Raw genomic sequence first — 11,786 nt, 5'->3', positions numbered from 1 at the left:
AATAAAAATTAAAATAAGCCAGGCATGGTGGCACACGCCTTTAATCCCAGCATTTGGGAGGCAGAGGCAGGCGGATTTCTGAGTTCAAGGCCAGCCTGGTCTACAGAGTGAGTTCCAAGACAGCCAGGGCTACACAAAGAAACCCTGTCTCGAAAAACTAAAAAAAAAAAAAAAAAAATTAAAATAATTTTTAAAACTTTGAACCTGAATTCAACCCTTAGGAAATAATGAGACATACACAGAGTATAGGTTACATTTCTGTACAACAAATCTTTTTTTTTATTTCTTTTTATTTTATGCATATGAGTGTTTTGCCTAGATGAGTATCTATGCACCACACAGGTGTCTGGTACACGCAGAGGTGAAAAGAAGGCGCCAGATCACCTGGAATGGGAGTTACTGATGGTTGTGAGCTGTCACATGGCTGCTGGGACTTGAACCCTGGTTCTCTAGAAGAGCAAACCACCAAGCCATCTCTCCAGCCCTTCAAATGGTTTTGTAAACATCTCATTCCTATATTTCATCTTGTGTAAGGTATCTGGAGGGGATTTAGTTCTACTGAACCATACAAGCTAGGGCTTCTCTCTAGAATGAGGCTTCTCTGATAGATACAATTCCCTGTAGGAAGATTTTGTGTTATTTGGTGTCCAAAAACGTCAACAAAAGCCAGTGGTGGGGGATGGGGGTGGGGGTAGTGAGGACATCCTAGGCAGGGAACACATGCTGACCTGTGACTCCTGGGACGCTGTGAGGGATACCAGTCCCCAGAACAGAGGCAGCCATTCATCCAACTGACCACATCCATTCCCATGGGGGTGTCAGAGCCAAGCAATAGTACCTCAGAGCAGAGATGGCACCTACCAGCAGATGCCCACCATCTGGCCCAGCCCTCCAAGTCCAACTGGTGCTTACTCATGATACAAGAATGTCTGGTCATCCTCCTGACACGGGTGAGGGAGGCCTGTGCTGCCAGGCCTCTTGGAGTTGAGGTAGGAGGGTCAATAACAGGGAGTCCAGCACAGCTAGGCCCTCCCAGGAACACCGGAGACCCCTGGAAAACCGAGAGGTCTGGATATGACTCTAACTTTACCATAAAGGCCCATTCCTGCCCACCCCTGGCAGCCCATGCCCTCCTCTATTGGTCTTTCTTGTTTCTACCACTCTGAAAAGGAGGAGCACATTTAGTTGTGACACACTCATTATGGCAGTCCTGCCATGCCCCAATCTGTAATCAAGAGCTCCCAGGGTCTGTGAAGCCCCCTCCACACAATATTCCCAACATACCTGTAATCCAGCAGCAGCAGACCCTGCGCTAGCAGCTCCTCCACCTCCTTGCTTGCTCCAAACACGTCCCACAGGGTCAGCTGGGGCTCAAACTGCTGCCAGTGCTAGGAATCAGAAGAAGTCAGCGCAATGAGCTGGCCGAGGGCCATGTGGTTGGCTGGACACACACACACACTTGGATTTAATGTGAATAATAGCTCAGTGGTAGAGCACCTGCCCAGCACAGAACTCTAGGTGCAATCTTTAACTGGCATACAGCACTACCCACTGCCTCTGTCACCAGGTCCAGCTTCTAGTTGCCAACCTAGAGGATGGAGGGAGTAGGGCCTGGGAAGTGACCCTAGGAGGAGCTAATAATATCTGAGATCCCCCCAGTCCCTTACCTGGTGAGTGACTCCAACATCAGTACGTAGCCCCATAGCCAAAACCTCCTCCAGCCTGGAAGAAAAATCACCACGGGACCTTAGAGATGAGACCTCACATTCTTTAAATGCAATGCTGGGATGTAATAGTGTGCCTAGAAATCACGTGGTATGGGGGGCAAAGTGGGAGGGGCAAAGCAGGTAATAAAGATGTACCAACATGGAGGCGTTTCCGGGGTACAGGAGACCCCAGGGAAGCGCCCTGTGTACTCTGGTACTCACAGTTCCAGCTTTCCCAGGGGAACGCACTTCCGCGTGCCATGACCAAAGAGCATCACCTCTTTCATCCAATTGTCTGGCTCCAGTGTCTGGATCCGTGCTTCCCGGGTATGGCCTCCAGTTCCCTGAGGCACAAATCTTCCATGGGCTCCTGGGATAGCAGTGAACAACCACCACACACACATTAATAGACGCTAATGTGGTGAATTACCAGATTAAAATGGGGGTTTTTTTCCAAGGGTGTTCCCCGAAGCAACTACTACAAATGTAAATCCTCAGGCCCCGCTCCAGCCCTGCCCATAAGAAGTCCTGGAGGTAGAGCCGGGCTTTCTGGGTTGTAACAAGCCCCTAGGGGCTTCTCATCTATGCCAGACTCAGAAAGAACCAGGGTACCAGGCTTGAAAATTCACATTCCACGGTTCTACAGAGAGGTTTTGGGTAGGTTTGCATGAGGAAATGCAGGCTCTGAGTGGTGAAAGGAGCAGCCCAGGTTCACACAACCAGAATGTTCCTCCCCTGAATCATGCTTTCGGTTGTTCACGATCGATCGACTCACCAGGCCCAATGCCAAGGTACTGACCGCACTGCCAGTACGTCCAGTTATGGGTACTGAGCGCCCCCTGTGGGGAAGATGGGAATCGTCAGCACAGAAGGAAGTGATGTTGGCTTCTGTTTAGGTCCCAGGCATCTAATTAGAATTTCCCAACCCCTCAGGTCTCAGAGCACCCAACAGGAACCCTTCTCTTCAAAAGGTCTCAGTCCCTTGGTCAATCTCAACCCTCTAATTCTGTACACCACCACCACTCTCACTCCCCACTCCACCCCCACTCCACTCCACCACCATCCCCACCCCTCATGAGCCTTCACTCACGTTCCGTGCAAAATTGGAGACCTCATATTGGCGAAAGCCAGCGTCTCGAAGGACTGTCCTGCCCTCCTGGTACATCTCAGCAGCCAGGTCCGGGTCAGGGGCCGGGAGGGTACCCTGCTGCACCTGGGCAAAGAGTGAGGTGCCCCGTTCCAGGGTCAACTGGTAGAGGGAGAGGTGGTCGTCACAGTGGTACAGCAGTTTCTGAAGCTGTTGAAGCCATGGCTCCACCTTCTGCGCCGGTAACCCCAGCATCAAATCCACCGACACTCTGCCAGGGAAAAGGAGCCTGGCTTCCGCCAGCGTCCGTAAAGCGTCGCTGGCTGAGTGAGTCCGGCCCAGCAGCTGCAGCTCCGTGTCATCCAGGGACTGCAGAGAGAGGGTCTGGTGTAAATACTGTCCCAGAGGGAGGCAGCAACATTCAGCCTTAAGGCACAGATGCGACTGGACACAGAACAGGAGATAGAGTGCGTCAAGGCAGACCCAGAGAGTTACTCTTCAAGGAACGGTGCATTGAACCCTTAAACCCCCCGCCTTTTGTTTTCTTTCCTTTTGAGACAGGGTCTTACTATAGTGCTGACTAGACGGGGAACTCACTAAGTAGCCCAGGTTGGCCTCAAGCCTGTGGGGTATCCTGCCTCTGCCTGTTTGAGTGCTGGGTGGAGAGCCACAGTGCTCAGTCATCAGTTCTATTTGACAGATGAGAAAGCTAAGGTTGAAGGTTCGGAGATAGTAACTGCAGTGTCAAACCAGGAATGTAGAAGCCTGGGATTTTCCGGCTTCTAACAGGTTTTTCCCTCCTAATGTTTTTATATTTATTATATTATTACTTTTGTATTATTTCTATTATATTTATTATATTGTCATTATATCTATTACATGTATTAGAAGATGTTTTTATTGCATTTATTATTAAAGCAAATATTTAATATTTATTGTAAAAGCAAACATTTTTTACTTATTTATAATATGTTTATATTAATTATTGAGGGTGCACAACAGGGATTATATAGAGGTCAAAGGTTAAGTTGGAGGAGTTGGTTCTTTCCTTCTGACAGGGAATAGAACTCAGGTCATCGGGTTTGGCGGCAAGTCTCTTTATCCACTAAGCCATCTCTATGGCCCTTCTTTTTAAATGAACTTTTTTTTAAAAGATTTATTTATTTATTTATTATATGTAAGTACACTGTAGCTGTCTTCAGACACTCCAGAAGAGGGCATCAGATTTTGTTATGGATGGTTGTGAGCCACCTTGTGGTTGCTGGGATTTGAACTCAGGACCTTCAGAAGAGCAGTCGGCGCTCTTAACCACTGAGCCATCTCACCAGCCCTTAAATTAACTTTTTACATTTGCAATTAGCTTAAGCATAAAGGCTCAGTAAGGTCCCCATCTATGCACAACACAGCACAACCATCAGTCTCCAGAAGGCTGGCTTACTTGCTTCCTTCTGAGACACGGTCTCAGTAAAGAGCTGAAGCTGGTTTTGAACTCATGGCAACCCTCCTGCCTCAGCCTCCTGAGTAGTGAGATGACAATTGTGTGCCCACCACATCCAGACCCAAAGGTCTCTTAATTTAGTTTTAGCAGATGTTTTCTCATAAGGAGAAGCCAGGCGTGGTGGTGGACATCTGTAATCCCATGCCCTGGGGAGGTGGAGGCAGGAGGATCAGGGGTTCAAAGCTTCCTGAAGCTACATAACAAGTCTCAGGCCAGAGTAGACAGTAAGACCTTGTCATAAAAAAGAGAGAAGCCGAGTGGTGGTGGCCCATGAGGCCTTTAATCCCAGTACTCAAGAGGCAGAGGCAGGTGGATCTCTGAGTGTGAGGCCAGCCTGGTCTACAAGTGAGTTCTAGGACAGCCAGGGCTACACGAGGAAACCCTGTCTCAAAAAATCAAACAGGGAGGGTGGGGGATAAAAAAAAAGGAAGCGTTTTGAGCAAGAGCATCCAGACATGGTACACCCCCTTGCAGCTCTTCTACGACCCTAAACCCTAGGTGGAGCACTTCACCAGAAGCGAAGCACCTATGGGCGTGGTAGGGATGGCAATCCCAGATACCCAAACACCAGAAGTCACCAGAGGTCAACCTAGAGAGATTTCTCCTGACTCATAAACACACCTTCAGAGGCTCTCCAATGGGAGAAACCCCAAACTCCCACAGGAGCGGAAGGCTTTCGGTCCTGTTTGGCAGCCTGTCTCCTGCCTCTCCAGTCACAGGAATGACACGGCTTCTCCTCCAAACATGCAAAGTTCTTCCACATCCTGTGCCCTTTCCTCCCACACCCCTCCAACCTGGTCAACACCTGCTCTGTCTCACTCACACATCATTTCCTCCAGGAAGGCTTCCAGGATTTCATCAGGCTGGGCTCCCCTCGGTACTCTAATAAGCCTTCGGAGGTTCCTCTGGAGGTAGCAGTTACCATGCCATGGTCCGGCTGCCAGCCTGTTCCAGGTCTCCAATCACAGAACAAGCCACATCCTGGGTTTTTTTTTTTTTTTCCCCTTTCTTTCTTTCATGTCTATATATGTGAAGTGTGCCTATGTATATATTTGTTCACATGTGTGTGAGGGCAGGGGTGAATGTGTGTGTGTCTGTTTGTGGAAGCTCAGGGTTGATAATGGGGGTCTTCTTTAACTTTTTATAGATTTATTTATTTATTATACAGTATTCTGCCTGCATTTGTGCCTGCACCAGATCTCATTACAGATGCTTATGAATCACAATGTGGGTGCTGGGAATTGAACCCAGGTCCTCTGGAAGAGCAGCCAACAACACTCTTAACCTCTGAGCTGTGTCTCCAGCCCATCTTCCTTAATTTTTTTGCTATCTTACTCACTGAGTCGAAACCACAGTTGATACGGTTAAGTCTGGCTAGCCAGCATTAAGCAAGGCGAAAGGGAGGATTCCTTCATCTGTGCCCTCAAGTGCTGGGATTGCAGGCAGGCCGCCATACCCAGCCAGCGTTTGTGTGGGTGGGTGAGGATCCAAGGGCTGGTTTACACTTGCCCAGTAAGTGCTCTAACCACTGCACCATCCCTTACCCACACCTGGGCAGCACCTACCATGTGGCAGGTATTACATGAAATGCCTAGACTATAAAGGGTTAAGCCAGCTGGGCCTTGTGGCCTGTAATTCCAGGAGTTGAAAGGCTGAGGCAGGAAGACTGCTGGCAGTTTAAGGCTAACCTGCGCTACAGTGTGAGTTCCTGTCTCAAAGTTGTCGTCATAATAATAATAATAATAATAATAATAATAATAATAATAATAAAATGGCAGCTAGTGATATAGCTCTTTGTAGAATGCTTGCCTACATGCCTTGGGGTTTGATTTTAATTATCATACAAACTGGGCACGGTGGCACACGTCTGTAGTCCTAGTATTAAGATGGAGACAGAAGAGTCAGGAGCGCAAGGTCAACCCTTGGCTACATATAAAATTTGAGGCTAGCCTGAGCTATAGGGTACCCTGTCTCAAAATAACGAAGACATTAATAATAATAATAATAATGCCAAAGCCTGCCTCAGGAAGTGTATGGGCCAATATGTCAAGAGACAAACAGTAAGAAAAGTGTCACTACACAGTCTACTGTGTACTAGACCCTGGTGCCCAGAAATGTTTTCCCAATAACTAAACACCATCCTAGGATCTGGGAGCACTGGGGTAGGGTGAGTGAGGTAGGTCACCTGTAAACCAATGGACAACCTGTTCACTCCTGCTGCTCCAAAAGCTGCCAGCCTAGGACCTGGGGCTGACGTGGGGTTAGCCTCCAAGGTGACTTCCGAATCGGCAGGCAGGTAGACTTCCTGAGCCACAGCCTCCAGGACAGCAGCCACAGTGTGGGGACTGGCCAGACTCGGGGTTCCTCCACCAAAGAACACAGACTCTATCCTGGAGGAAGAGGATGGAGACATAAAACCCAGGAAAGCCCTGGGGAACATCCTCCTGTAGTGTCCTCTCCGCCCAAGACCTTGTCTACTGTCCCCAGTACCGACCTCTGCACCCCGCTGAGCTGCAGCAGCGTCCTTGCCTCAGTCACCAGGCAATTCCGCACGGTCCCCTCCTCCACGCCGCGGGGTATGTACTTATTGAAGTTGCAGTAGCTGCAGCGTTTCTCGCAATAAGGCCACTGGGGACAGGGGATGCGTGTGTGAGCTAAGGCGGGGCTCTGGGCTGCCCAGGCCACTTCCAGGGTTTCTCACACATCCCCGTTCCCATTCTGAGGTTGGTCAGCGGTGGTTGCGACAACTAAGCCACTTTGCGCCCCGTGGGCAGATGGCGATGAGATTACTATGCCCACTTTCGTGAGACAAAACAAGTTCCAAGAGGGACACCCAGCTAGTAAGCACCAGACTTGAGGTCTTTGGCCAAACACTTATTCCGGTGGCGAATGACGTGGGCAGATGTTGTACCAGATGTGATGTTAGGCACGGACAGCGTGCAGGTGGGCTATGAACGGAACAGCCACGGCCACCGCCTCCTTCTGCTCTCCCCTGCCCACTCACGTGCACGTAAAGCGCCGCGCGCGTGCTCGCGGACTCAGGACTCGGAGGCTGTCCCAAGCTGTCCACACGGGGGCGCCGCTGGGCCGCCCTGGCCGCTGCCACCCATCTGCCGGTCCGGACCCGGGAGGGAACCATGGCGAGCAAGGCGGCAGAAAGGAGGGATGCGAGACCTCGACAGCGTGCCCAGCAAGGGTGTGCCCGGGGCTGGGCCGCGTGGATCGCCCCGGCGGAAGTCAAAGGGGCTGCGTGACCTCGTATTGCCTCTCCCGGAGTGGCTAGAGAGCCCACGGCCTCGGGCCTGCGGCGCCACCTGGTGGACACTGTTGCACACAGCCTATTCGTTCTCCAGGACACAGCCAGTCTATCTTTTGCCAAGGACGTAGGATGCCCGGCCAGCCTCTTGGCTCCCTGTGTCAGAGCGACTTTATTGACCCATGCAAGATTTCTTAATTTGTTTTTTTTTCCAGTCAGTTACTTAGATTGGTGTGTACCTGGCTCAGATCTGAAAGCCAGGCCGACATAGGTGCCTACTAAAATCAGGTCAGTCTAACTGGCAGGGGAGACACTAACCAAGTCAAGAGTTAATTCGATGCTAGGTAACTGGCTGTGAGCTGGTGGGCCTACAGAAGTGTGCGTGGGAGTCAGCGGAAAGGAAGCTCACGGGCTGGGTATTAGAGGAACAGAAAATCGTTGGAAGCCAGGGGCGGTGGCTCACACCTGGAATACTAGAACTCCCGGAGGATTGTGGGAATTCCAAGCCAGCCTGGGGTACAGTGTGAGAGCCTGTCTCATAGAAACAAAAGAGGGGGAAGACATGATGGCTCAGCAAGGAACGGACAGTTGCCCTACAAAGCTGAATGGTCTCTGGATGCCAAATATGTAGTGGGAGAAAGCCTTGCTCCACATAGTGGTCCTTTTGCCTCCATAGGTGCACCTTCTAGCAAACGCATGTGTGCACATAATACACACAGATACAATAATAAAATAAATAATTGCGGCATAAATACTGTACACATACATACATGCAGGCAGGCAAAATACCCAATTATGTTTAAACAAACGAGAGAGAGAGAGAGAGAGAGAGAGAGAGAGAGAGAGAGAGAAACCTGAGGCTGTCCCAGCAACCACATGGTGGCTCACAACCATCTATAAAGTGACCTAATGACCTCTTCTGGCACGCAGGCGTACAAACACATACATTTAAAAATAAATAAAATTTAAATATAAATAAAACTTTGTTTTAAAAAAAGTCATGTGTGGCAGAACAGCCCTATAATCCAGGCCTGGCTGACTACATAAGACAATGTTTCAGAAAAAAAGGAAGCAGGGCTGGAGAGCTGGCTCAGCAGTTAAGAGCACTATCGGCTCTTGAGGAGGATCCTGCACCCACACACTGTGGCTAACAACCATCTGTAAGTCGGAAACTCGAGACTTCCTCCAGCACGCACATGGTGCACAGACATATGCAGGCAAAACACATGAAATAAAATAAATATTTTTTTAAAGGAAGGGAGGGAGGGGAAAGAGAAGAAGAAAAGAATTCCACTGGGAACTAGCTTGGCAGGGAGGGTGGTCTGTGGTCTCTGAGTCAGGCCAGTCCTTGGCATCAGATGGAAGAGGTCGCAGCAATGGTGTGTGCAGGAGAGGCAGGACACGTGTGAGAGGCTTGGAGGGGCTATGCCCCAGAATGGAACGATCATGGACTTTGGAGTCACAAGTTATCGTAGGGCAGTTCTTCCTCAAGAAAGTGAGGTGTCCGGAGTACAGCATCCAGGAAGAACCAGTCAGAACAGGCTACTCTCTCTGTTTTGGTCCCCTCTAGAAGTAGGATTGTCTTTCAGTGTGTTAGCCCAGCACTATGTGGCTCTAGAGCATACAACTTAGGGAGCATTGTTTTCCTGTCCTTCAGCTGCGGTTGGAGTGGGGCACACACAGATGAGGCTCTATCTACACCAGGCGCCCTCCCAAGCCTAGGGCACCAGCTTCAGGACATCCTGGCCTTCTCTCCCTTGCTGTAATACACTCTTCATGTAACACGACTGAATGCTCTGTCTATGGGGCTAAGCCAGTGCAAATTAAACCTACTTCAGACAGCTAGGTCTAAGAGAGTCACATCTCCTGCCAATGATCTAATGGCTCAGGAGGCAGACGGTGTTAGAAGAGAGCTGGCTTGAGAAACGGCAGGTCAAAATCCCTTTGCTACCATCTTGCTATGACTGATATTTGTGGGTTTTTTTTTTTTGCATTTTTTCATTTTGATTATTTGTGTGTGCATGTGTATGGGCACCCATACTACAGTGCTTATGTGAAGACCAGAAGACAAACCAAGGGATTTAGTTCCTTGCCTCTATTTTGGGGGGTCCCAAAAGTCAAACTCAGAGCATCCAGCTTGATAAGTGTCTTTTACCCACCGATCCCTCTCACCGTCTCCTTTTATGCATCTTTTAAAGTAGAAAGGAATGCAAACCCACCGAAGGGTGGACAATAAGTGTGATAATTTGTATATGCTCCATCCAAGGAGTGGTACTATTAGGAGGTGTGGCCCTGTTGGAGTAGGTGTGTCACTGTGGGTATGGGCTGTAAGTCTCTCTTCCTAGCTTCCTGAAGCCAATATTCTGCTAGCAGCCTTCTGATGACAGTGTAGAACTCTCAGCTCCTCCTGCACCATGCCTGCTTGTACGCCACTATGTTCCTGCCTTGATGATAACAGACTGAACCTCTGAACCTGTAAACCAGCCTCAATTAAATGTTGTCCTTATAAGAGTTGCCATGGTCACGGTGTCTGTTCACAACAGTAAAACCCTAACTAAGACAGAAGTTGGTACCAGGGAGTGGGGTATTGCTGTGATAGGGTTGACTATGCTTTTGTCTGGAAGGATGTGGACTGGGGAACTTTGGATTTGGAAAGCAGTGGAATGCTTTAAATTGGGGCTTAATGGGCCATCCTAGTAGGAATATGGAAGACTTCATTACTGAGAATGATTTGAACTGTGCAGACCTGGCCCAAGAGGGTTCAGTGGAGAAGAATTTCTTTCATATGTGGCCTAGAGACTGTTTTTGTGGTATTTTGGTGAAGAATGTGGCTGCTTTTTGCTTGACTGAAAAGTCTACCTGAGTCTAAGGTAAAGAGAGTTATATTAATTGCACTGACATAGGAAGTCTCAAAAAAGCCCAGCAGAGACTTTGTTCTCTGGTTAAGTCTCATGAAGAGCTTTTTGAACAAGCGTAGGAAACTTAGAAAAGAAAAAATGTAAAATAAATGGTTCAAGTATTAAAGGGGCACCAGGAAGTAAAATGAAGCTGAATCCTATGTTCTTGGAGATAACAGAGTAAGGGATCTGGGGGCAAGATCCCATCCAGCTAAATCTAGATCCAGGCATGCTGGTACACACCTTTAATTCCAGTATTACAGAGGACAGAGGCAGGCAGGTCTCTGAGTTCAAGGTCAATCTACAGAGCAGAGTTTAGGCAGTGAAGAAATGAGTAATAATGTAATAGAACAAGGGAGTCATGTTCCAGCTCCTGCAAGCAGCAGAACTCAGCAGCTTCAGCCATGTGGCTCTGGCGTTAGAGTGAAAAATAGAAGGGACTACTGGGACCATTGATGCTGGTTAGCTGGAGCTAAGAATTTAGTGGTAATTAAGAAGAGACCAGCATTACCCACCGAGGAGAAATCTTCTGGGAAGTGTTTTCCAAGAGCACGAAGCTGTGTTCCAGATATAGCCAAGGTTGTACCTCCTGAAGCAGCTGTACTTAGTAATGTGTAAGAGTCACCCAGGCGGTTGGTACTGGTTTTGAAGGCATGAAGAGCAGCTGAGGCTCTGCACTGTGAGAGGCCATTGGTGAAGGTGCAGCCTCAGTTGCAATTGATGGCCCAGGACTGAAGGGGTCATGCAAAGGAGTTGAGGCTTGGCACCCTGAAGAGAGCCTATGAGAGGCTATTGGTGAAGCCAAGTTGCAGCAGAAGACCCCAACGTATTGGAGATGTCAGTACCATGAGATGAACACCAAGAACAGCAGCAGCAAATGAGTGGATCAATCTGAGCTTAGCGTGCTACAGAGGGCAGAGCTGGAGAAGTGACAACAACACAGATCATGGATGGATCCCAGACATTGAAACAAGAACCTGTAACATTGAAGTTGCCTTGGAAACCCCAAGATGCCAGAACCATGGGATGTCTGCTGAGGAAAGCTGCTAACAGGGAGTGGAGCCCAGGAGAAAAAAGTTTGTCGCGGTCAACAAAAGATGAAAAGGAATTGAAGATCTGAAGACCGCTTTGACATCAGCCATGGAGATGCAGAGTTTGGAGTTTGCCCAGCTAGTCTCCTGTCTTGCCTTGGGTGATACAGTTAAGTGATTGGATGAATCTCAAAAGAGACTTTGAACTCTGGACTTTTAACACTGTTGAGACTGCTATAGACTATGGGGACCTTTGAAGTTGGGACTAAATGTATCTTACACTATGCTATGTTTAGGTATGGTCCCCATAG

The 11,786-nt window shown here is 48.8% G+C and overlaps 1 protein-coding gene across 2 annotated transcripts; it reads right to left on the bottom strand.

The window, feature by feature from the left end:
* Positions 1-246: 246 nt before the first annotated feature.
* On the bottom strand, positions 247-7,556 carry Rsad1 (radical S-adenosyl methionine domain containing 1). 2 transcript variants are annotated; one of them, XM_021177515.3, is made up of 9 exons: positions 7,203-7,556; positions 6,786-6,919; positions 6,477-6,681; positions 2,797-3,162; positions 2,482-2,545; positions 1,929-2,076; positions 1,668-1,722; positions 1,285-1,388; positions 247-1,051 (listed from the first exon to the last, which is right to left on the bottom strand). In XM_021177515.3, exons 1-9 carry the CDS (start codon positions 7,428-7,430, stop codon positions 934-936), a joined length of 1,422 nt encoding a protein of 473 aa, XP_021033174.1. In that variant the 5' UTR covers positions 7,431-7,556; the 3' UTR covers positions 247-933. The 2 variants fall into 2 exon arrangements, with proteins under 2 accessions (XP_021033174.1, XP_021033175.1); XM_021177516.3 differs by having other exon boundaries at positions 7,296-7,554.
* Positions 7,557-11,786: the final 4,230 nt, after the last annotated feature.

Source organism: Mus caroli, unplaced genomic scaffold (assembly GCF_978045245.1).
Source record: "Mus caroli unplaced genomic scaffold, Mus_caroli_1 scaffold_13, whole genome shotgun sequence".
NCBI classification, from domain to species: Eukaryota; Metazoa; Chordata; class Mammalia; order Rodentia; family Muridae; genus Mus; species Mus caroli.
The sequence above is the reverse complement of the archived record's forward strand: the minus strand, read 5'-3'. Positions and strand labels throughout refer to the sequence as shown.

Bases quoted from the DNA above. Each gene is read 5' to 3' on its own strand.
- Rsad1 (XM_021177515.3), bottom strand. From the start codon at position 7,430: ATGGTTCCCTCCCGGGTCCGGACCGGCAGATGGGTGGCAGCGGCCAGG. The intron at 6,920-7,202 runs GTACAACATCTG...CCCTGTCCCCAG, and splicing joins CGTGCCTAACATCACATCTG to TGGCCTTATTGCGAGAAACG. The intron at 6,682-6,785 runs GTCGGTACTGGG...CTCTTCCTCCAG, and splicing joins CAGCTCAGCGGGGTGCAGAG to GATAGAGTCTGTGTTCTTTG.